This window comes from Chelon labrosus (genome assembly GCF_963514085.1).
Source record: "Chelon labrosus genome assembly, chromosome: 22".
Classification (NCBI taxonomy): domain Eukaryota; kingdom Metazoa; phylum Chordata; class Actinopteri; order Mugiliformes; family Mugilidae; genus Chelon; species Chelon labrosus.
The window spans coordinates 11,741,367-11,766,043 of record NC_140355.1 but is presented as its reverse complement, the minus strand read 5'-3'; the positions used below and the strand labels follow the sequence as shown (position 1 = coordinate 11,766,043).

The 24,677-nt window shown below is 43.0% G+C and overlaps 3 protein-coding genes across 3 annotated transcripts; all 3 read left to right on the top strand.

Annotated features, from left to right (window-relative positions):
• The first annotated feature begins 1,327 nt into the window (after window positions 1-1,327).
• LOC311507382 (apelin receptor B-like) lies at window positions 1,328-3,454 on the top strand. Its single transcript, XM_084571696.1, has one exon. It carries the CDS (start codon window positions 1,409-1,411, stop codon window positions 2,483-2,485), a length of 1,077 nt encoding a protein of 358 aa, XP_084427822.1. The 5' UTR covers window positions 1,328-1,408; the 3' UTR covers window positions 2,486-3,454.
• A 6,104-nt stretch (window positions 3,455-9,558) lies between these two features.
• nfkbil1 (nuclear factor of kappa light polypeptide gene enhancer in B-cells inhibitor-like 1) lies at window positions 9,559-13,027 on the top strand. Its single transcript, XM_084571648.1, has 4 exons — window positions 9,559-10,103; window positions 10,199-10,311; window positions 11,343-11,454; window positions 11,557-13,027. Exons 1-4 carry the CDS (start codon window positions 9,827-9,829, stop codon window positions 12,144-12,146), a joined length of 1,092 nt encoding a protein of 363 aa, XP_084427774.1. The 5' UTR covers window positions 9,559-9,826; the 3' UTR covers window positions 12,147-13,027.
• A 1,218-nt stretch (window positions 13,028-14,245) lies between these two features.
• On the top strand, window positions 14,246-24,677 carry atp6v0a2a (ATPase H+ transporting V0 subunit a2a). The gene is made up of 20 exons (XM_084572018.1): window positions 14,246-14,551; window positions 15,584-15,662; window positions 15,884-15,981; window positions 17,096-17,233; window positions 17,653-17,750; window positions 17,861-17,987; window positions 18,065-18,147; window positions 18,235-18,328; window positions 18,416-18,628; window positions 20,329-20,479; window positions 20,572-20,711; window positions 20,798-20,955; window positions 21,073-21,163; window positions 21,256-21,374; window positions 22,326-22,536; window positions 22,618-22,737; window positions 22,820-22,936; window positions 23,215-23,332; window positions 23,430-23,601; window positions 24,378-24,677. The coding sequence occupies exons 1-20, from the start codon at window positions 14,441-14,443 to the stop codon at window positions 24,478-24,480; spliced, it is 2,541 nt and encodes an 846-aa protein (XP_084428144.1). The 5' UTR covers window positions 14,246-14,440; the 3' UTR covers window positions 24,481-24,677.

Below are 24,677 nucleotides of genomic sequence, written 5' to 3'. Positions count from 1 at the left end.
AGTTTAACACCAGCACAAACTACATCCTCCACAATAACCATGCTCTTGAATTACCATCTTTCTGACACATATAGAACATTATAATAATCATGAAGGGGGATTTAGTGCAGGACTCTTGTATTAGGAAAGGTACAAGTGTACCTAATGAAGTGGCAAGAAAGTATATCGACTTGTTGCATTCTTGGATAATTTCACATTTGATGCACTCCTCATTTTGCTATTTCACAACCTAAAACATAAAGCTGTCAAATAAATGCATTTCCCTCTCATCTGCATTGGAACAGACACATAACGCAGCCTAAGGTAACATTTAAAAGGCAATATAATATAAGTTTTGTAAATTTGTACACCATTTAACATTTTCCTGTGTGATTCTTCAAAATGCCCAAACATGCAAAAGATCTGTAAGATATTCAGTGTGCCAGTGTGGTCTCATTCTAGTTTTAAAACCGATTTTAAAGTCCGTTGAGATTCTTAAATATTCAAGTCATGAAACCAAAGGCAGCTGGATGAAGGGTCCTGCTGATATAACTCATGTTAAAGTTTCAATAATATTGCCAAAGCTCAGATTTTAAAATGAATTTAGATCAGGTATTTTATTTAAATTTATTTCTTTGTGGCTTTTTAAAGCATTTATTAGTTGTTGTTTTTTTCTATAATTCATATAACCCCAGGTCAAAATGTGTCTTTTTGTAACCTGCAGTTCATTAAACCTTGACACGTCTGTGTTTTGTTTTCATTTTGTACTTCTACATGTCTGAACCTGTACGGGAGAGAAGGAAGAACAGACAAGGAAATGTTAACGGTCCTGCTTAGTGAAGTAGAGAGTGCTCCAGTATCAGAACGACTCTCATTGAAAGTACAAAGGCCCTCTTCTGGAAACTTGTCCCGTCCGAGCCTGACTCCTGGGTTTCTGTCCAAACATGTCTAATGAACTTTCACTCAGTTAAAAAACAATGTTTCAGTTTTTTCTATTTGATTATATATATTATTTTTTTGTTTTGTAATTTTGAAAAGTTTCATTTTTAAGTAGTTTTTTTCTTGCAAATATTTTGGGAAAGAAAATTTTGGGAAAAAATCTGAAATCCTAAAAAAAAAGAATGTGACATGTTTTAAAGTGACACTATGAATCTAGATAAGGTACAAATCTAATGAATGGAGAGAGGAGTGCGTGTGTGTGTGTGTGTGTGTGTTTGTGTGTGTGTGTGCCGAGCAGAGTGGAAGAGGGCAGTGGGAGGGGAGGTGGGGGTGTTGTGGGAGGGGGCAAGTTGGGTGGGAGTATAAAAGGGTGAGGAGATTTCACACATAGCAACAGACTTCAGAGTGCTGTCTACTGCTGTGGATCTATCTGCCTCAGACACACAACTTTATTTTTCTTTAATACAAGGAGAAGAAGTAAAGAGAAAGAATGGAGATGGAGACAACTGCGATTCCCTACGACTACTACGACTACGAGGAGACGGAAAACTCCACCATGTGTGACTACTCGGAGTGGACGCCGTCATACTCTGTCATCCCGGTACTGTACATGCTCATTTTCATCCTAGGCCTCTCTGGAAACGGAGTGGTCATCTTCACCGTGTGGAGAGCCCAAGGCAAGCGGCGCGCTGCGGACGTCTACATCAGCAATCTGGCCCTGGCCGACCTCACCTTCGTGGTCACTCTGCCTCTGTGGGCCGTTTACACAGCCAAGGGCTACCACTGGCCCTTTGGAGTGGCCCTGTGTAAGATCAGCAGCTATGTGGTCCTCCTCAACATGTATGCAAGCGTCTTCTGCCTCACCTGCATGAGCTTCGACCGCTACCTGGCCATCGTCCACTCTCTGTCCAGCACCCAGCTGCGCACCCGTGGCCACATACAAGGCTCCCTGACAGCCATCTGGCTCCTGTCTGGTCTGCTAGCTGCTCCCACTCTCATCTTCCGCAACACCAAATATGACATTGAAACCAACCGCACATCATGCGCCATGGACTTCAGCCTGGTGCTGACGGACCCGAATCAAGAGAACCTGTGGATTGCCGGCCTCAGCATCTCCTCCTCAGCTTTGGGCTTTCTCCTGCCTTTTCTGGCGATGATGGTGTGCTACGGCTTCATCGGCTGCACCGTGACTCGCCACTTCAACACCCTGCGCAAAGAGGACCAGCGCAAGAGGAGGCTGCTGAAGATCATCACCACGCTGGTGGTGGTGTTCGCCGCCTGCTGGATGCCCTTCCACATCGTGAAGAGCGCCGACGCCCTCTCCTACCTGGACTTGTTCCCCGCTACATGTTCCTTCCTGCGCTTCCTGCTGCTGGCTCACCCCTACGCCACCTGCCTGGCCTACGTCAACAGCTGCCTCAACCCCTTCCTCTACGCCTTCTTCGACCTGCGCTTCAGATCCCAGTGCTTGTGCCTACTCAACCTGAAGAAGTTCTTGCACCCCAGCCCGGCCAGCTCCTTGTCCTCGCAGAAGACAGAGGCCCAGTCTCTGGCGACAAAGGTGTGACCACAGCTCAGGGCCCAGAGACACGCTGGGGAGGAGGTGAACAATGCAGAACAATGCAAGTAAATCAAAACCTCGTAGCGTTGAGTGCTCGTCAGCAGTCAGTTTCAGGGTGTCACCTTTTACTCCCCTCTGACTTTTGGGGCGTGATAGCACTGAAACTCCGGCCTCACTTCCAGCAGCAGGGAAGCACAACTTAACTACTCAACGCAAGGGAACAAGCCTGACTGCAGTCTTTTTCTTGCAGAAAAAGTGGAATGTATTTTCGAAAGCGGGGGGCGACACGAGGCTCTCCTGTGGACTTTATGCAAAGTGCTGAGCTTTGAACTCTGAAACCCTGTCCTCAAGTCACAGTGACGTGTATTGCTCATGCATTTGCCCCTGCTGTTCTTGTTTGCATTAGTAAGCACTTGAGGTTTGTAATCTTCCAGGCTGCTCTGCTCTCCAGCTCTGTCTGCAGTATCTGCACCACAGCCAGCAGTATTACATGAGTGTGTGAGTGAGTGTGTGGGGCAGTCGGCGAGAGGTGTTGGAGTCTGATAAGAGTGTTGTAAGGTGTGTGCGTGTGTGTGTTGGGGGGTGGGCAGACGGAGCAGACAGACAGGCAGATGGCAGCTGACAAATGTTTTCAGGTTGATGATGAAAGGGCCCAATTAAAAGGTGACTGTTTCGACAGTCTGTCTGTGTGTGAAGGAATGAGCGGGTGTCTGTTGAATGTCAGAATATCAATTAATTTGTACCTGACGACAGCATTTTTTTATTTTTTTTTGTGAATACACGTTATTTTGAACTCATGTCTATAATTTTGTTATTAAAAAAAAGGTGCTTTGAAAAAAAAACAACCATCTCTCTCTCTCTCTCTGGTGTCACTTTGTTACTCGTGATGGCTTGTTAAGTCTGCCTGGAATGTCTTTTCTCCCGTCCAGTGAATACGCTACTTCCTGTTGGTGCATTGCTGAGAGGAGGCAGTCTCCTTCCCATTGTTTTTCGCAGGGCTGCAATCAAAGCATATGTCTGCAGGAAATGCACGTTCGACTTCTGTTTCCCCCCTCCAAGCGGGTTCGTTGCTTCTCTGTCACAATCCCCCGCCGAAAACAATCAGTGACTACAAAAGTTTCTGGGCTGGATCAACCGCGGGACGCTTGGCTCTGTCCCAGAAATGTTAAAAACTCCAAAGTGTTAATTACAACGACTTCAGGATTCTTATCCTGCACCTAAATATATCTCAAATTCATCTCAAACACTCGTTTATGTTATTGGATATGATCGACCGTGTGATCTTAGCAGGGTAACACTACAGCAGCTTGTTGAGCTTTACATTAGAATTCAATGAATAACCAATTTTGACTGTAATGAGCTTTTAACAGGGATATAATCAGCAACAGTGGGGGAGACAGAGGGATTGGACTAATCCTTGGCGTGTGTCCACCATCCGTCTCTTTTGTAATACCTGTGATAGAGACTGGCTTAATCTAAATTAGTTACATGACACTTCTAGGAGACCAGTTTGGGTGAGTGAGGGGAAACTTGTGACTTAATTTCCAACAGGGAAACATCTTCCATCTTCGTCACTGGAAAGGAAAGAAATCAAACAGCTGCGGCCACATTCAGTCTGCCTCCTTCATCCTAATCTCGTCCAGGCCTCAGCCAGCACCCAGACAGACACATCTCCGAACGCAATCATATGAAAGGCAGCGAACCTCCTGAGCTTTATTCCTTAATGAAACATTAAATCAACCGCACAGTCAGCACAACAAATATGTTTTATGAGTGAAACTGCATACAGGACTTGTCACATTATCCTCCACCTGTCAGCATCAAAGCTGCAAAGCTTAGGCTGTAAAACTAGATCTGGATAGATTATTTTTATGGTTTTTTTTTTAAATTTTATGAAGCTTATGTGATCGTGTTACGCCGATTTCACGGCCTGAGCGTTGTCAAAGCTGCTCAGAGCGCTACAAGAGAGCAGTGATTTACTCCCTTTGATCGCATACGGGCCGGGGTGTTTGCTCGAGCTGACTCTTCGGTTAACGATTACACAAATGTTTTCATTCCTCTGTAATTGCGCAGCGTGACAATCCGCTGTGCCTGCAGGGAATCCCAAGGGCAGAAACCGTCTGTACTCCCACAGGATGAACAAACAGCTAGAACAACACTCACAAACAGGAATTATCGTTTCATGCACCCTTACTTCTGCCAAATACTAAACATGCTTTCTGCGGGTATTTTCTGTTTTTGTAAGAAAGCCAAAGTTGTTCTGTCTGTGAAAAGACAGGCAGCAGTGTTGTCTGAAGACATGCTGTGGATTAAAAGATGACAAACTTACACCACTAATTACCTCCATAGCAGCATCCTGTAAACACAACTTGTTAACTCCTTTTAATAACTCTCACAACAACAAATGTGTAAAAATTATCCACATGTTCTGAGGGGAAATAACAAGCCACTTAAAGGTTCAGTCTGCAGTTTTCACGAGTCTTTTTCTGCCCTGAAGCTGTAAAGTCTGTGGATTATCCTTAAAGGTTTGGTTTGTCTGAAGTGAGGCTGCAGACTGATCCCTGAACAGGAGCCAAAAAATTAACTGCAACTTAAGGAAATTAAGCTTTACTTTGCTGTCAGACAGCTTTTCCAACAGGGACTGAAGCTGTTATATATATCAACAAATTCCCTCTTTACACCGAACCACTAAGAAAAACCTCTTTACCTCCAGGGACACATGAGTAGCTGGTCTAGTGCAGCCTCGCCTCAGTCTGTTATGTTATTTGTGTCAGTGTGTGATTGCTGATGTCTTAGCACCTCAGTTGGGTTCTGAATAAACATGCTTAATGCACCAATCAGCCATAACATTATGACCATTGACAGGAGAAGTGAATAACTTTGACCATCTTGTGACAATACAATGTTCTGCTGGGAAACTTTTGGACCTGGCATTCATTCATGTAGATGTTACTTAGACATGTAGCACCCACCTAGACCAGACCAGGCACCCCCACCCCATAGCAATGACACTCTTTGATGGCAGCAGCAATCCCCAGCAGGATGCAGCCTGACACTGACACTGACCGGGCCTCCAAATTCACTAGATCTCAAATTGATCAAGTATCGGTGGGATGACCCCCCCCCCCCCTCCCCCCCCCCCCCCCCCCCCCAACCCATAGGACCCAAAGGCCCCAAATAACAACATTCTGTTGTCAGACACCACAGGACACCCTCAGAAGGCCCATGTCTATTCTCTGATGAGTCACAACTGTTTTGGAGGTGCAAGGGAGACCTCCACAATATGAGGAGGGTGGTCATAATGTTAAGCCTGATCGGCGTAGTTCTGCATGGTAAAATTGTTGTTTTTGTCAATGGAGCCTGGTGGCTGACATGCAGGATGCAGGAATATTTCCATTTCATGTAACGTAATGTCTACAATCTAGTTCAAAAGGAGAAACTGAGCATATAGATTAACAGAAACTATTTTCATCAGCCAAAACAATGAGAGACGAGTTTTTGTTAAATGTGATTTTGTCTTTTTTCTGACCCATGTGGGTCTGGACAGAAACCTGAAATCCTCTCGGGTTTTGGAGGTTGTCTGCAATCACAATACAGACCCTCAGCTCTTCACAAGTCTGGATAATGTTTGTTTTAATGTGAATGACTAAAGGCAAGGTGGGGGGAGTTTCAATCCTGGTGCCCACCTTTACTCATTCATCGCATATCAGTGACAAATAGCCAATTGTGTTGTGTTAAGTCAGGCTTGCGGCCAGGCCTACTGTATGTCAGAAACACATGTTCAGCTGTCATAAATCAGAACCTAATAAATCGGGTCAGGCAGAAAATAGACAAAGGAAGTGTGCGCGCATTTCTCCTCCGCCCTAACAATGGAGTCTGAGCAGCGCAGCCAGCAGACCGGACCTTGAGCCTGGTCTGACCATCGTGTGTTAGGATGAGATGCTGACCCCTGGAGAGTCTTGGAGGACCCTCAGCTTCCTGCCAGTCGGCCTTCCAGAACTCCTCCCTGCACCGTCCCGGGAGAGCGACACACTCCACGGACAGGATAGGAGTCAGCAGGCCAAGCAGGAAGGGTGAATGGAGTGTGGGCAAGGTAGGGGTTCCTGACCAGGGATATCCTGTCTTTCAGAGCCATCTCTCTGCCTTCAGGGCCCTCTGCAAGAGATTAATGCTCCACCTGAGGTCTTGGACGAGACTTTACACACTCCTCTGCAACGAGTGTGCAAGGAAACGCCCAAACTAGGTGAAAGGTTGTTTTCTCTAAGAGTGTGTGACAATAAATAAGACAACAAAGCTGATATTTAGTTGCAAACATGTGACTCCAACACCCGAGGCGACAAATCAGACGTGTCTCTCTGTCCTCACTCCTTCGCCGTCTCTCCTGAGATGGCAGGCATTTCAAAGGCGTTCACACAGGCCGGCCATCGTTAGTGGAGACACGTCGTTTCCGACAGAGCGGAGGTGCCCGAGCTTTGGGTGACTCCGGATCTCGGGTTATGTGAGCCTTAGAGAAGATCATCCTCTCCAGCGGGCACAAAGTGTCCCTTCATTCCCTCGTCTATCCTCTCCATTGTGCACCCTTCCCGCCCTCAGGTCTAAATGGAGGCCCTGTCATCTGCAGCGGGACTGAGCCAGTTTAGACGCTCAGCTGCACTGACTTAAGCGTTACAGGTAAAGAATAATGAGCATCCGTGGTAACGACAAATTACATAAGAGAAGCATCCAGAGAGGCTGTGTGTAGGACATGACACAGATTTTGCAACTTTAGAACTTGATTTAAGGCTCCAATCAAATTCAGGACAACTCAGTTTTATTAATATTTTTTATTTGTATCATCTGCTTTGACCAGTTGGGGTGAGAGATGAGCAGAGAGAGAGAGAGAAGATGAGCCTTGACAAACAATAAACACTTAACTCTGTCCTGTGTTGTTCCAGCCACATGTTGGAGGGCTCTGTAACAACAATCTGCTGCCACACACAGTGTGTTTGTGCATGTGTGTGTGCTTGTATTACTCATCTTGACTGTTTGCACAGTCACATTGTGGAGACTCAAATTCCTCTTGGGGACAAAAAGCAAATCCCCTAAATGCAGTTCGTTAACATTTTAGAGGAAGACATGGGATTATTTTTTGACTGGTCCAGTCCAGACACGCTTTATGACGCAGAAAATATTTGAGAATGATGTGTTTTTTTCCTATCACCAAAACAAAATAGAGTTTCACTTCGATTTATTTATTTTCCCTCAGAATGTGGAAGTAGGTGAACGGTTTCCATTTGACAGAACTCAGGTTTCATATTTCAGTGACAGTTGTTTCTCGGTGGATGTGCAAAATTCCCACTTTTATATCCGCGCCTTGAACTTAGATTCAAGGCAAACACAGAAGATACTTCAAGGGTCGAACTCTGTACGTGCACGCTTCTGCAACAGTGAAGCGCAAACATCCAAGAGGTGTAACAATAAGCAAAGACACTTTAAATTATCCAGGCATCAGGATTTATTTTACATCTCAAATTTCTCAGTAAAACTTTTCCTAGGTTAATTGGTGATTCTAAATTGGCCGTAGGTGTGAGTGTGAGTGTGAATGGTTGTCTCTCTCTCTGTGTTGGCCCTGCGATAGACTGGTGACCTGTCCAGGGTCCAGGGTGTACCCTGCCTCTCGCCCGATGACAGCTGGGATAGGCTCCAGCTCCAGCTTCACAGGAAGAAGCGGTTGCAGAATGAATGAATGAATGAATGAATCAGGTGTCCTCTACTACAGATTCTAAAGCTTTTCAATTAAGACGTTTTAGTGATTCCTCCAGAAAAAAATGTATCAAATGAATAATGAACCATTTAATTTATGCTGACATTGTTGTAGCCTCAGTGGTTTTAAAATGGGACATCCAGGTGTAAAATTAACTCTTTGTAATCCTGTCTGCAGCTCACAAAGTGGTGCTGTCAAATAAAGATTCCTTGTTCACTCTCAGTCTACAGTAAATACATTGTCAGTCGGTTTTCCGGGCAGCTGTAACATTTGCTTCACGGCTCAAGGTTCAGCAACAACGTAAGTATGACGTCAGAAACAGGCATGATAAATACCTTTTCAAGACTAATTCTTGACATTAGACTTTTCTGCAAGCCAAACAGGCACTTTATTTCTTCATCATTAAAAAGGCAGGAATATACCACTTCATTGCCACTTCATTAGGTACACTAGTGAAATCAAATGCATTTAATTATTAACATCCCTGCACTAAATCTTAGATTCATGAAGGTTACGGTATTCAGCATTTGTTAAAAAATAACAGAGAGAGTTGTTGATTAAACTGTGTTTTCATTTTACAGGCTGTGGTTTGAAGTACTTTTAACTGTACTGAGTTGTACAGAGATATGTATTAAATGATTAATATTTTTTCTGCTTTTTCTGCACAAATCTCTTAAATCACTTCAGCTCTTTACAAAACTATCAAAAATTCCATCATTTTGAGGATTTTAACCCTTTAAATGCTAGTTTGATTACTTAAACATCACTGTTGTTTTTTTTGAAAAAATACATTAAAAACATTCCATGAAACTAATGATGTAAGTCTGGGGCATTTTTTTCAAATCATTCTTGGATATGACCAAGATTATCTAAAATATTAACCTGATTGCATTATTAGTTTTTGTGTAGCCTCAGATTTAAAATTTACTACCCTCTTGTGACCTTAGTGGACAAAAATGTCCCATTGACTCCCATTATAACCACTTTTTTTTTTTTTAATGGCACAATAAAATCATTCATTCTGCAATATTAGGGTTTCATTTATGAGAAATTTTGTCATATTTGTCATTTTTAGTGGAGGAGAGGAAGAAGAGGAAGCAGAATGATCTGACTCCACCACAAAGTCCGCATCAGACTCTCCTTCTGAGGATGTTTCACTTTCCTGCTTCTCTCTGGGAGTAACAGGCCACATGTTTTCACTCTGAACCTTTTCCACAGAGAAGAAGCTCTTCATCTTGGTTCGTGGTTGTTAGGAATGAAATGACCAGACGAGCAACAATGGGTAAATGGCTGCTTTTAGTGACACTAAAAATGACAAAATGTTCTTCAAAATTATCATACTATTGAATGGCCACCTTTCTGATGCTTTTTCAACATAGTGTACCTAATGAGCTGGCAAGTGAGTGTCATAAATGATATTTTAGGCCAATAGCTAGTGGGTCAATACTGACACCTAGTGGTAACACAGTACACATTCTGACTCCGGAACTAGAGTGACCGTGTTGTTGTCAGTGGCTTCGGACATATTAAGAGGACGGACCGAACTAGCATAGACCAAGGCCTACCGACCAAAAGTTAGCTTTAGATTTGTTAAGACTCTCTTCATGGTGTCCCACAAAAAACAGTCGCGGGTGTGGAAGTACGTGGACGAGGGCAGCTTGCTGAAGCTGAAGTCGTACCTGCGAAAGCACCGGGACCTGGACGTAAACTTCTCCCGGGGCAAGAGGCAGAGGAGCCCGCTGCACCTAGCCTGCTCCCTGGGAGACGACGCAGTGCTGCGGCTGCTGCTCAAACACGGAGCCGATGTTCTTCAGAGGGACCATAAAGGAGACACGGCGCTACACATCGCAGTCAACAGGGCTCTTAAACACGGGAAAACAGGTGGGGAGACGTGGGCGGTAGCTGTGTTGTTAAAAAAATATCCTTAAAGTACATGGATTTTTATCTTTTGTTGTTATTTGGGGGGTTTCTTTCAGCGTATGATGACCTGGTGGTGCCACTGAAGAAGAGCTGTCCAGAGGCCTTGACTTGTCCAAACAGAGCTGGAATCACACCCCAAGACCTGCTGGACTGGACAAAACATTCAGAGGTAAATCATTTGAAGATCTGACTAATACTCATATGGATCTAAAATCTAGTATATCAACCCTGCCTACCACGTCTGTAACACACAAGGAAATTTCCCATACGTGGGATAAATAAACAATGTCTTAATCTGGATCTCAAGTTGAAATTAACACGAAATGCAGTATGTGTGCAGGATTTTTTGGAAATGAACTTAAAATAATAAATATGATCTAATATTGCTATCTTATAGCATCTCATAAGTGTTTATAAAATAAGGGATTTCAGTCGATTAAAACGTTTAATCGCGATTAATCGCATGATTAATAGATGCATTGACATGGTTAATACCAGTTTAATTAAACATCTTGTCTAAATGTACGTTAAGCGATGTGCTTGAGTTTCTAATACACTTATAAACATGGGAGTGGACAAACATGCTTGCTTTAGGCTAATGTATGTTATTATTATTATTGCAACAATCCAAAACTATGAGGAAAACTGTCCAGATTATTCCCCAGAATAACTTTCGATGCATCAAAACAATTTGTGGGCTTAAAAATAACGTGCGTTAAAACATTGTTATAGCATCAACTTTGGCAGGTCTAGAAATGAAGCTGAAAATTGATTAGTTATGATTTTTATAAGAATAGGCTGGCTTCTCAAAATGGCATAATTATTTTCTTTGTCTATTAAAAGTACATTTTCAACAGAATTTAAGTTTGAAATAATCATTTATGAGAACATAAATTAAAGGACTCTTTTTTAGTATTTCCTGACATTGATGATAAAACTTATAATTTAGCATAGCGCAATAATAAGATTGGTCTCTGAGATTGACAGCGTTGTGTTTATTAATCTGTAGCCTCATTATTTGAAGTATCACATTAGAAAAACTCGATGATTCAGGTTCAAGTTTTTAAAGAAGTGTTTACTCTTGAAATGTCTAATTCGTATTTTCTTCTTGAACCAGTCGTCCGCGCTGTTGAATTATCCAAACAGAGTTTAAGTCCTACTCTCTGATATTTACATTGAATTTGTTTGCATGCATCGCAGACTGGAGGAAACATGAGCCATCCATCTGGAACAGACCCTGAAAAGGAGTGGCAGGAGAAGCTGTTTGGTGAATGCGAAGATGAATTTTATGAAACGTTTGGAGTATATGATGGTAAAATTAAAACTCTTAAACTCTTATATATTTAAATCTATGGACCTGTTTGATTTAGACTTTTCTTCTCTTGATAGTAACACTGATGCATTTGTTTCGCAGCTGATGATTTTCTTCCTGTTGATGACGACGAGGAAGACTTTGGGGACTGGGCTGATCGTATCAGAAAAGAGTATTTCAGTAAGAAAAACGCAGAAGCTCAAAGACTGGCAGCGTCTTCATCGGGATGGAAAAAGAAGAAGAGTAAAAAAGAGAGAGAACAAGAAGAGCTGAGCCATAAGGAGCTGCACGAAAGGCTGCAGAAGGAACATGAAGAGTATCTGTCCAGAGCAGCACGCAAAGAGGAAGAGACTCGGCGGGGGAAGAAGCGTCACTACGAAGAGCGGTGCGCGGCCACTTTCCGCGGCGGCTCCTCGGCAGACGGCTCAAAGCTGAGCTACAGCGACATCCCCTGGCCGTCTCCAAGAGGCACCGTGCAGGAGATGGTGGAAGTGATGCTGCACGGAGTGGACAGAAAGGACGTGCCGGTGTTTCGCAAGATGATCCTGAAGCAGCAAGCGCTGTGGCATCCTGACAAGTTTGCTCAACGGTGCGGAGCCCGGTTAGAGGAGAAAGACAAACAGAGGATCTTGAGCACAGTCACAGCGCTGTCACAGGAGCTCAACGGACTAGTGCGGAGTCTGAGGACTTGAAAATCACCACGTATGCACTCAGTTGCCAGTTCGTTGGGTACACTAATGAAAACAAATGTGTTCTGCACTAATTCCAGTTTAACAGCACCACAAACTACATCCCCAAACGGAGCATACAGTAGAATCGCCACCTTTTCTGACGCTGTTTCAGCATAAACTAAATATTATAACAGTCATGAAGGAGGATTTAGTGCAAGATTGTTACATTGGTATGGATTTGTTTTCACTAATGCACCTTAAACTGGCAAGTGGCTGTACAAGTCATGTGCGGTTTTAAGAAAATAAAACATTCTGCACACACATGGCAATATTTTTGGTGCTTATAGTCTCTTCAGGATACATTTGTGCAAGAAAAGGCACTTTCAGGTCAAACCGAGTCTCTAAGAGGAGCTCCCCTAGAGATGTCCACCTTCTATTTTTTTTAAGCTCCCATTCGTCCCGTCATTTGAAACACTGAAGTGAGACAATAGCTACTGACGGTTTTTGGATCAACATCGCTTAGTTATGTGCAGCCGGTGACAACTGTTGTGTCAGTGGACAAGGCCTACATGTGTTTGTCCCTTTCAGGGCACATTAGTGGTGGTAATGCTCAGATCTGGACGTCCAGTCTGAGGGTCACAGCACTGACCTTTGGGTGACAAGCTGGCTTAACAAGGCTTTGAAGTCGAGCCTGACATGTTTGTGGCAGAAAGCATGTGCTGAAAGAAAGTTGTGTTAATGTAATTGATTTTTAACATGCAAATGTGATTTAACTTTCAGGAAATGTGATTGCAGGATCAAATGGCTGTAAGGGATTTAGATGCTCGATTAAACACCGAGCATGAAAAATATTTTTATTTATTGACCAACTGATGAAAGCATTAAATTATTATCACCATCCAGATTTATCCCGAGTGTCGTTTGTGTTGAGTCATCTAGCCAAGGCCATCTTCAAAAACGTGCCGTTACAGGTGATTTAAAAGTCAGTGATAACCGATCAAAAGTCAAATGTGCTATTAAAAACACCCTAAATGAGCGCACCACCCCTCAAAATACCCTAAATAAAGGAATTCGCACACAAAAGAAGAGCAGATGGTCGGCCCGCTTTCAGCGATGGAACAGAGTAAGAAGATGCGCTGGTTGCCAGGTCTGTGAGGTAACCCCCTTTTTCATAAAAACATTCAGGAGCATAAATTACAGACGAGACAAAGGAATAACGACTGTTCACACATTCAGGCTATTGTGTGTGTGTGTATATTTTGAACTGCAAACAAAATCCTTATAATAAAAACTCAATAAATAATAAAAAATAATGATTAGAACAGGTTTAAGGGTGAGTTTTATAATATAGTCTGTATTATCTCCAATTAAAAACCTATTCAGTAAAACTATATCCACAAAAACAGTTTTCATTTTAAGTTCAGTGGTTTTATTATTTCTATTTTATGATCTTGGCTTTCTGCAGCGAAGTTTGTCCATTTTATCTGTTTTGTTTGAGTTTGGAAAACGGTGTGCTCCGTTGTTTTAAACCTGTAGCTAAAATAACCAGTGTAGCTCCACACGGTGAAAATTAATTTCTGAATTAGTCGTTTATTCTTTATTCTTATTCAGCTGTTAACTACCCAAATAAACGTATTTTTAGCCACGAGGCCAAAACGTACCACCTCTTTCCTCATCAACCTAGAAAAGCCGATGATTTCAGAGGATGCGACTGTATCTGGCAACCCGGGGACGCAATCTGTGTCAATTGCCGGGCGACGTAGCGCGAATAAAGGCCGTAGCCTATTTCTGACTGTGGCTTATTTTTAACGTGAGTCCGTGCCTTTGGCCCCGTTCGTCTGCATGTCGGGTTGATTATTTATCCTCTAGTCTGCCTGTTGCTCGTCTCTTTGTTGCTGGTGTCGCGTCGTCGCCGTGTTTTGTTGCGCTGTGATGACAGGTGTTCAAGGTAAAGAGCCTTCAGGATGACGCCTTTCTCCTCCGCTTTCGCTCGATGCAAAAAAAAAGATGCACAAGGGAGGCTTCAGTCTTTAACTAATAATGTTTTTTATCTTGTTTATTCAATAGGCACCAAGGCGAGAGGGAAGGGAAAGAAAGCGGCGCAGGTCCACGGTGAAGATAATGCGTCTCCGTCATTATTAATGGACACTAATTAATCCTCGGGGGAAGTTAATTGGCCAAGGGAGCAGTTTCTGTGAATTCTGTGATGTCCTATTTTGCTCTGTGGCAGTGAACGGGCTCGTCGTCGGGGGTTCAGCGGGCTAGCGGGCAGATTATAAGGCAGCGGAGCAGGTCTGTCTGTGTGGCAGATAAAGATGGTGTTTCGGAGCGAGGAGATGTGCTTGGCGCAATTGTTTCTGCAGTCCGGCTCTGAATATGACTGCATTAGTGAGCTCGGAGAGCTGGGGCTGGTCGAGTTTCGAGATGTAAGTAAGAGAGGCTGAAGATGCGCTAACACATGTTTTTCAACGACACCCACTGTGTGACTGAGTTTAAAATAAAAACCCTCTGTCATACCTCATCTTCTCTATCATTACGCATGCACGTCTAAAGGGAGGGGACGAAGGGGCCATGTCTGTCTGTTTATCTGTCTGTCCATCTATCTATCTGTCTGTCTGTCTGTCTGCCTTTTTATCTGTCTGTCCATTTATCTATTTGTCTGTCTATTTGTCCATCACTGTGTCTGTCTATCTGTCTGTCTGTCTATCCATCTATCTATTTGTCTATTTATCTATCTATTTGTCTATCTTTTTATCTATCTATTTATTTGTCTATCCATCTATCTATTTGTCTATCTATCTATCTATTTGTCTATCTTTTTATCTATCTATTTATTTGTCTATCCAGCTATCTATTTGTCTATCTATCTATCTATCTATTTATTTGTCTATCTATCTGTCTATCTTTTTATCTATCTATTTATCTATCTATCTATTTGTTTATCTATCTATCTATTTGTCTATCTGTCTATCTATTTATCTATCTATCTATTTGTCTATCTATTTATCTATCTATTTGTCTATCTATTTATCTATCTATTTGTCTATCTATCTATCTATCTGTCTATCTTTTTATCTATCTATTTATTTGTCTATCCATCTATCTATTTGTCTATCTATCTATCTATTTGTCTATCTATCTGTCTATCTTTTTATCTATCTATTTATCTATCTGTTTGTTTATCTATCTATCTATCTATCTATATATCTATTTGTCTATCTGTCTATCTATCTATTTATCTATCTATCTATTTGTCTATCTATTTATCTATCTATCTATCCGTAGGATTATCAATAGGATTTCTGGGTTTTGTATTTATCACTAGGCCTAATGAATATAATACAATAAAAATATTACTATTTCCCGGTGACTGTCTCATGATGCCACAGTCACCCTTGCTGTTGCACACTCTTGGGCCGACGCAGCCTCCCTGACTTGTTATGCTCCTCTGGTTTCAGCTTAACCCGAGTGTCAGCTCATTCCAGCGGCGCTTCGTCAGCGAAATCAAGAGATGCGAGGAGATGGAGAGGATTCTGGGTAAGCGAGCAACACCTGCCGCCGTGGTTCGTGTTGGGTGTAGCCTGAGCTGCACACACCTGGACCAGTTAATCATCTGGTATTCGTAAGCAACTCACGGGCTGATTATGTTTTTTTCAAAATGGGACCCTCTGAGACTTAAGTTGCTCAGCTTGCTCTGACATTTTGGTGGTAATTACAACAAAACACCTTATCAGCATGTTATTTTTTTTCGTGGACAGGGTACCTTCTGAGGGAGATCCAAAAGGCTAAAATAGCCGTTCCAGAGGAGGATGAGAGTCCGCTTGCTCCTCCGCCCAGACAAGTTCTTGAGATCATGGTAAGCTTATAAAAGTGTTATATGCATTTTAATCGTGTCTAATTGACTGTTTAAATGCAAACTAGTTTTGATCATTTCCAGGCGTCTGACCTTTGAGAATCCTGTCTTGTTATATCTCATCTTACAAATCCTAACATTGTACAGGTTACTATGATGCTTTCATGGCTTTAACACAAATTTCGTCATTGAAATATTTTGGATCCATGACGATTCTCAGTCAACCAGGTCACAGTACAACCAAAACAAAGCTAAAACAAAGGCAGCTGGACTTATCTGAGTTTTCTTGAAGACATTTCACCACTCATCCAAGTGGCTTCTTCAGTTCTTAATGACTAATGTACTAAAATGACTAACTTTCCACTGAAATATAATATAAACTTATGTGAGTCTGAACAAAGTTAGCATGCACAGAATTGCAAATTGAACAGCTAAGAAGGCACCCAGAGCTGCTAGATTTAGCTTCTTAAGGGGAAACAACTGTTTTTTCTTACAACCTGGACCTTTTTTCTGGCATAAAATACGATCATTTACTCACCCCTATAACTTTTGTGTCATTTGTAGTCTGGGAGATATTTAGATCTGCGTATATCCATATAGTGGGAGTGACTGGGGCACCGAAATGCAGCCTCTAAATAATGCATTATCTGCCACGAAACTCATTCATTTCACCAATATTTTGTTATTGCACGCTAATGCTATTCCCTGTTGAGTCCGGAGTTACCTGTTGTAATCAGACCCCGGATGATGTCATCTCTGAGCAGCATATAATACATTATTTAGAGGCTGTGTTTCGGTGCCCCAGTTACTCCCACTATATGGATATACGCAGATCTAAATATCTCCAGAAGGAATACAAATTACACAAAAGTTATATGGATCCAGGTCCAGGTTGTAAAAACAGTAGTTCCCCTTTAATGCGGTTATTAGAAACTGAAGAAGAAAACTACTTTGTCAACTTTAACTTTGTCACGTGATCTGTCTTTCGTTAAGGTTTAAAATCATAAAAACTGTGACCATACTCTGACCTCACATCCGTTCAGTTGTGTTCTCGGCTCCTTCAGTTAGCCGCACAGGCCGTTCTGCCGCTGTATTCACTGTTCAATGTGGTGTCCAGGAGCAGCTTCAGAGGCTGGAGATGGAGCTCAGCGAGGTGGCGAAGAACAAAGAGAAGCTTCAGAGGAACCTCCTGGAGCTCACTGAGTACACGCACATGCTGAAGATCACGCGGACCTTCATACACAGCCGCTCCAGAGTGAGTGTGTTTCCACTCGGCTGCTCGTTTGTCTTTTCACCTTATCCGACATGTATTGCATTCTCCCGTCCCTTTCTCGTTTACATCCTTGGCGAGACGACCTCTCCTCACCCAGCCGGCAGCATCTTGTTTTCTTGTCGCTGACATGTTTTATTTCCCTCGGCGACAGACCTGGAGCTAGTGCCGACTTTAATTAATGACACGGTCGCAATTCGGCTGTTACACGCTCCACCTGAGTCAGCCAGGCTACATGCAACAATGATCTCTGTGTGAGACAGGCAGACAGACAGGCAGACAGTTGTGAGAGTAAACGGCACGGCCCAATGTGTGAACATCTCATCGGATCTGTGCACTAGAACCACGCAAGGAGCAGTTAATATAAGCTGTCATGAATGAAACATGTTCCTTTTTATAATTAGCATGAGGCTCTTGGTCCCCAGTATGAAGAATTCCACACTATGGAGACAGACTCGGTCACTGGATGCACTGGTATGCACAGACTTGGAGCCAAGCTGGGGTGAGCTGCACTGTGTGTCATTTACAGCCACATTATGAGATGGCCTAACACGGTTCCACCGGCATTAAAAAAACAAACACTAAACTCAATCTGATCTCCGGGGGGTGTAGGTTTGTTTCAGGTCTCATCCAGCGGGTGAAGGTCGAGGCCTTTGAGCGCATGTTGTGGAGAGTGTGTAAAGGTTACACCATCCTCAGCTACGCTGAGGTGGATGAGAACCTGGCTGATCTTGACACTGTGAGTATACATCTAGAACCAGTTTATTATTGTTTGCAGGGCTGCGGTAATAACTTGTCGCTGCCGTGTTGTTTCAGGGTGAGATAAGCAAAAGCGTTGTGTTTCTCATCTCCTTCTGGGGAGACCAGATTGGACAGAAAGTCCAAAAAATCTGCGATTGGTAAGAATGCCACCCTTTACACGAGTTCTCCTTTCAATTCCTGATGTGTTCTCCTTGCTTATCAGCCTCTGCTCTTGTTGTCCTCAGCTACCACTGCCATCTCTATCCCCACCCTGAGAACGATGAGGAGCGAGCAGATGTGTTGGACAGCTTAAGGACACGAATCCAAGACCTTAACAACGTAGGACAGGAGGCTTTTTGAAGCGTACAGGAAAACATGACACAAGTACACCAATGCGTTTTTAGTAGCGACTGTTGTTTCCCGCAGGTGCTTCATCGCACTGAGGACTACCTGAGGCAGGTTCTGCAGAAGGCCTCGGAGTCGGCCTACACCTGGGTCGTGCAGGTGAAAAAGATGAAGGCTATCTATCATATCCTCAACCTCTGCAGCTTCGACGTCACCAACAAGTGTCTGATCGCGGAGGTGTGGTGTCCCGTCAGTGACCTGGCGAACCTGAGGGGGGCATTGGAGGAAGGCTCGGTGAGTACAAAGCACCCTCTTGACACCACGCTTAAAATCTAGTGACATTTATGAGTATGTGTTTTCTTGTAACAGTGAAGCAGTGGAAACTTCCCCCCTGAGGTCATATTGGGGTGGGGGAGTTTAACCTGACCTAATAATAATCATGACACCACAGACAGTGATGTTGTGTGTGGCGACACATGTTGTGGGTGGTGAAAATGCTTTTGATTGCAGTTGCAGCTGTGAAATGAGTGGTTAAGCAGCACATGGCTTCATAGAAATATAAAGAAGGATCTCGATGAAGTTCCCTCAGATCTGAAAACCAAAGGCTTTTACTGTTTTGTCTCTGCATGAATTAATATGCATCTATTTTAATGTAAATTATTGATGTGTTTTGTGGTGCTGTATTTCCTGTGTACTAGTGAAGCATCTTGTAACTCCGAGGTTGAAAGCACCATGTCAATATAGGTAGTTTACTCCAGTATTTGCTCACTAAAGCAGGCTTTCTTTTGTGAAAGCCTAATGTTGTGTACTTAGGCTTCGGCTCCTCCGGCAGGTAGTCCCGAATAATTAGACTGAGAAAGTTTGCTTGCTTAAAGGGGAACTACTGTTTTTTACATCCTGGACCTTATTTCTGGCATATAATACGATCATTTACTCATCCATATAACTTTGGTGTCATTTTTAGTCCTTCGGAAGACATTTAGCTCCATATATATCCATATAGTGGGAGTGACTGGGGCACCGAAACGCAGCCTCTAAATAACACATTATCTGCCGCGAAACTCGTTCATTTCACCAATATTTTGTTATGATACGCTAGTGCTATTCCCTGTCGAGTCCAAAGTTACCTGTTATCTATTCGCGGACGTGCAGCGGTTTGTTGTTCTTGGGCCAGCTGTTCCTCTCTCTGCCTCTGCATCCTCCTTTCAACGAGCTCCTCATCTGTATACTCCGGCTCAAAACAGTAAGGACGTCCATCATAAACAAAGTCGTCGTCCACAACCTCAGAATCGGAAAAATATTCAGCCATGTTGCAAAAAACTAGCAGTAGCAAATTACAGGTTAACAAGATGACCGTCGCATCATTCAGGTCACAGGTTAGTGGGTCGATCTACAGACCCCGGGTGATGATAACCGGTAACTCCGGGGAATAGCACTAGCGTATCATAACAAAATATTGGTGAAATGAACGAGTTTCGCAGCAGATAATGCGTTATTTAGAGGCTGCGTTTCGGTGCCCCAGTCACTCAGCCCTCTGCTGGAGCTAAATATCTTCCGAAGGACTAAAAATGATAACACCAAAGTTATATGGGTGAGTAAACAGTCGTATTTTATGCCAGAAATAAGGTCCAGATTGTAAAAAAATGGTAGTTCCCCTTTACATCTTCCCATTGTCTCAACACTTTCAACTGGCTTTAATCATTCTTTAGTTTTGTTTTTTATGCTGAGTCGAATCAATGATAATTTTTTCTCTTGCTATAAAATATGTGCTAGCAATTCCACTTGCATCAAGCAGCATATTCAGTTGCTTTCAGATTAAATTCTTTATTTGTAATATAAAAGCATACTTAGTATAAAAAACACAATTATTTTACATGAAAACATTTCAAAATGTTATTGTTTGTAACATCACAGGCCCATTCATTTCTGACCCTGGGCGACTCTTTGCCAATTTTAGGAACAAATATTCTTACGTGTATGTCCTTCATCACCAGAGAAAAGGCGACGCCACCGTACCGTCCTTTGTTAACCGCATCCCAAGCACCGACACTCCACCTACCTTGTTAAGAAGCAACAAGTTCACAACTGGTTTCCAGAGCATTGTGGAGGCTTATGGGGTGGGGGACTACCGCGAGGTAAGCCCAGGTAAGAACCCACGCTACGGTTTCTGAATAACAGCATCTCTTCGTTTGCTTTGAGGTAGTCCTGAATAAATACTTTAACTTCCTTACTGGCAGCCCCCTACACCATCATCACGTTCCCCTTTCTGTTTGCTGTGATGTTCGGTGACTTCGGGCACGGGATGGTGATGACCCTCTTTGCCTTGTGGATGGTGCTGACGGAGAAGAAGCAGAGGAAGAAACGATCCAGCAATGAGGTAGGAATGAGTTGTCGCTGTCGTCCATTACGCAGAGTTGAACTTCATTGGCTTATGCTGATAGCGGCGGTCTCTGCTCCCCTCAGATATGGGCGACTTTTTTCAGCGGTCGTTACATCATCCTGATGATGGGGCTTTTTTCTGTCTACACCGGACTCATTTACAACGACTGTTTCTCCAAGTCTTTCAATATATTCGGCTCTGGCTGGAGCGTCAAGGCTATGTTCACGACTCAGCAGTGGACGTGAGTCATCAGCACACACACGCAAACATAAAATTTGTTTATTGTCGTGTCAGTGCATGTGGAGTTTTAACGGGTGCTGCAGGTTATTGTAATGTATTCATTTTTTTTTCACTGCAGAAACAAAACACTCCAAACAAATGCTCTGCTCACGTTAGACCCTAATGTCAGCGGTGTTTTCAATGGGCCGTACCCATTTGGCATCGATCCCGTGAGTAAATGCACTACAGATGCTGCAGTTGGAAATTAAATGGCTCATCCTGGTACCGTTTTCACCAACGTGTTCTTGTTTTCTTCCATCAGATATGGAACTTGGCAGTGAACCGACTGTCCTTCCTCAACTCTTACAAGATGAAAATGTCAGTCGTCATCGGGGTCATCCACATGAGCTTCGGGGTGGTGCTGAGTGTCTTCAACCACTTGTAAGTGACTCAGGACCTCGCTTTTAGTTCATGGGCGTCCATTAGTGGCAGGCATTAACATGTGCTGAACTGCATTTCAAAGTATGCACTATGTCAGTATTCTGTGCCGCTCCATTGACTTTTAATGAAGCAGTCTAATAAAAACAGCCCGGTATATCACACAGATGAAGAAATCAATGGTCTGACTGGTTGGAGAGGAACTCTAATGACCCTTAGTGGGCAGTAGCTGATGTATATTGAAAAATATGGAGCCAGAAAAGGAGCAGAAGTCAAGCCAAGTGCTATTTCTTCCACATATGGAAGAACATACATACATTTTTGGTGAAGGTGCTTGCAGGGGAATGACATAAACATTTGAGAAAGAGTTTGATTAGATGCAAAATTAGTACATGCCCACAAGTGCAGGATGAGTCATCTTTTAAATGGTTTTCCAGGAAATGAAATATACACCATTAAGAATACCAACAAAATTGCTTTTTTATGTGAATCCAGACTGTCTCGCTACTGTATAACTCACTGGAACACGAAATCTGCAGCTGAAATCAAAACTATGGTTTACCCCTGTTACAGCATTTGATAAAATCTACAGTTTACGGTTTAAAAGAAGAAGATTCATCAGTAAACATCAGTGGAAATGAGAGCAATCATTATTATTTAGTTTTTTTTTTTTTTAATGAACAATAGTCTGGGATATCTCAAGATGCATTGTGGAAATGTGGTTGTACTCCAATCCTCTCGTGGTGTTTTTTATTGCCAAATTAATCATCTTTTAGTCAGCGTTTAGCAGAACAGCTGAATACATTGTCAACATTATCCAACCCTGTGAGCTTGGAAGGGTTTCCTCAGCTTCACTGGCCTTGTGTTTATGTGTTCACAACTTACTACTAAAGCAAACACTTTGTATGTTTATTTAATAAATTCAGTCCTTGTCACTGTCTTCTCTCTCTTCAGGCACTTCCGACAGAAATTTAATGTCTACCTGCTATTTCTTCCTGAGCTGCTCTTCTTGCTCTGTCTCTTTGGCTACCTGGTGTTCATGATTTTGTACAAGTGGTTGGCATTCGGTGCGCGCGACTCCAGCCACGCTCCCAGCATCCTCATCCACTTCATCAACATGTTTGTCATGCAGGGGAATGATATGACGCCGCTCTACCCGGGACAGGTATGTGTCTGGATTCATCATCTGTTAATCAGGTGTATTTTTAACCTTGTTAAAGCGTTCGCTTGTGTCTTGCTTCAACAGCTGGGGCTGCAAATTTTCCTGGTTGTGGTAGCCATGCTGTCAGTTCCTGTGCTGCTGTTGGGAAAACCTCTTTACTTGTACTGGCTGTACCGTGGAGGCAAAGGCCTGCGCAGACGCAGGGTAAGCTAAGTCAAAAATACTGCAGTGTCTTATTTTGGTTCATTTGTCAGTGCTCAAAAATAAATATGCTGCCTCACTTCAGGGTTATGAGAGGGTGAGGCGTGTGAGTGAGGATGACAATTCCACGGCGCCGTCCTATGAAGAGGACGAAGAGGAGGGACTTGACGAACTGACCAACAAAGAAGCTCTTCCCAAAGAGGTCAGAGAACAGTGACATTAAACAATCTGTGATCCAACAAATCGTTAATGGCATTTGCGTGGTATATTGTGTTTTTGAAGTGAATGCCACGTGTGCACACTAGAAAAGAGAAAGTAGGGCAGCAGAAAATAGTCAGCTGTGGAGCTGATTATTCCCATGCTAGCACAAGCGTAACAAATACACGGCATGCTGTATTAAAACGGGAGCACCAGATCGTCTCATATTCATCAGTAGGAATTAACTGCGATATCTTATATGTTATTTGATCTCTTTTGCAGTTTGACTTTGCCGATGTGCTCCTGCACCAGTCCATTCACACCATAGAGTACTGTCTCGGCTGCATTTCCAACACTGCATCCTACCTGCGTCTCTGGGCGCTCAGCTTGGCTCACGCCCGTAAGTGCAGCCGTCTGTACCTCTTCGCATTTCTGTCACACGTTTACGTTTGTGTGTCTTCATGTGCTTTGTTTTCATTTACTTTTTTTTTTTTTAGAGCTCTCTGAGGTGTTGTGGGCCATGGTAATGCGCCTGGGATTCAAGATCACCACAAAAGTCGGGGTAGTGTTCTTGGTCCCTGTGTTCGGCCTCTTCGCCACGCTCACCGTGTCCATCCTGTTAGTCATGGAAGGCTTATCAGCGTTTCTCCACGCTCTGCGACTTCACTGGTGAGTGCGCTCTGTTGTTTCGCTGTACCAATGATCTGGATGAAATGAAAAATAAATGGTTGTCTTGAATTGGAGCATTCATATTGTCAGTCTGTGAAGCAGCTAATGATTCATTATTAGAGGTAGTGGCCAGTGATTTGGGCTTCCATTGTCACCAGCAGATATTCAGGTTTATAGCCTGACTAGCATCTTGAGACAGGAGAGTTTAGTTCTAGTTTTGAGACTGCTACAGGATTGTTTCTCATGTTGCCAGTTTACACTCACTGTAGTTCTTGTTTAAGGTATTTGCCTGGCAAATAGGATGTATTAGCTTCCTTGCCAAGCTTCCTGGTATGACAGGGCATTCTGTATCTTTAGCATGCAACCAAAGCCCCACCTTAATGTCACTGGTCAATACTACTTGGACCACAAACAGAAACAAAGAAACTTCCGGGGACCAAATATCATTCCTTGTCTACGTAATCTCCATATTCATGTGCACATATCTATTTATAGATATTAGATTAAATATCATGATGAACTGTAGGCTAAACTTACTAATCTTTAAGGCAATTAAATGTTAAACGATTCAGTTTTGAGTGGTCTGGAGATAGACTGTATTACTCACCCTGATTAAGTACTAAATGAGCACATTAGTGATTCTTAATTATAATACTTGTAGTGCTGATATTAAGATACGAGATTAAGAGTTAAAAATTAAGTGTTGCATTAACCTTCATCGTCATTTAAGCTGCCTTCATTAAAGTGCTCTTGCTTGCGTTGCTGTTTGAACTCAGGGTGGAGTTTCAGAACAAATTCTACCATGGGACCGGTGTCAAGTTTGTGCCCTTCGACTTCTCCCTCCTGCCCTCCGTTTTTGAGCAAGATGGCTTGCTTTAGAAACTGCTGAACGCGACAGGAGCCAGACTTTATAGCCGGGAAGGGTGCTGGAAGCTGGAACAATTCACACTGTGATGACGACAACAAACCTTCGAGGCAACGAATTAAAACTCATTCTTGTAGCAACCTTTTTCACCGTGACGGTTTTTAAATGTCATCGGCCGTGCTGACTGCCTTACTACTGTACCCAGCAAACC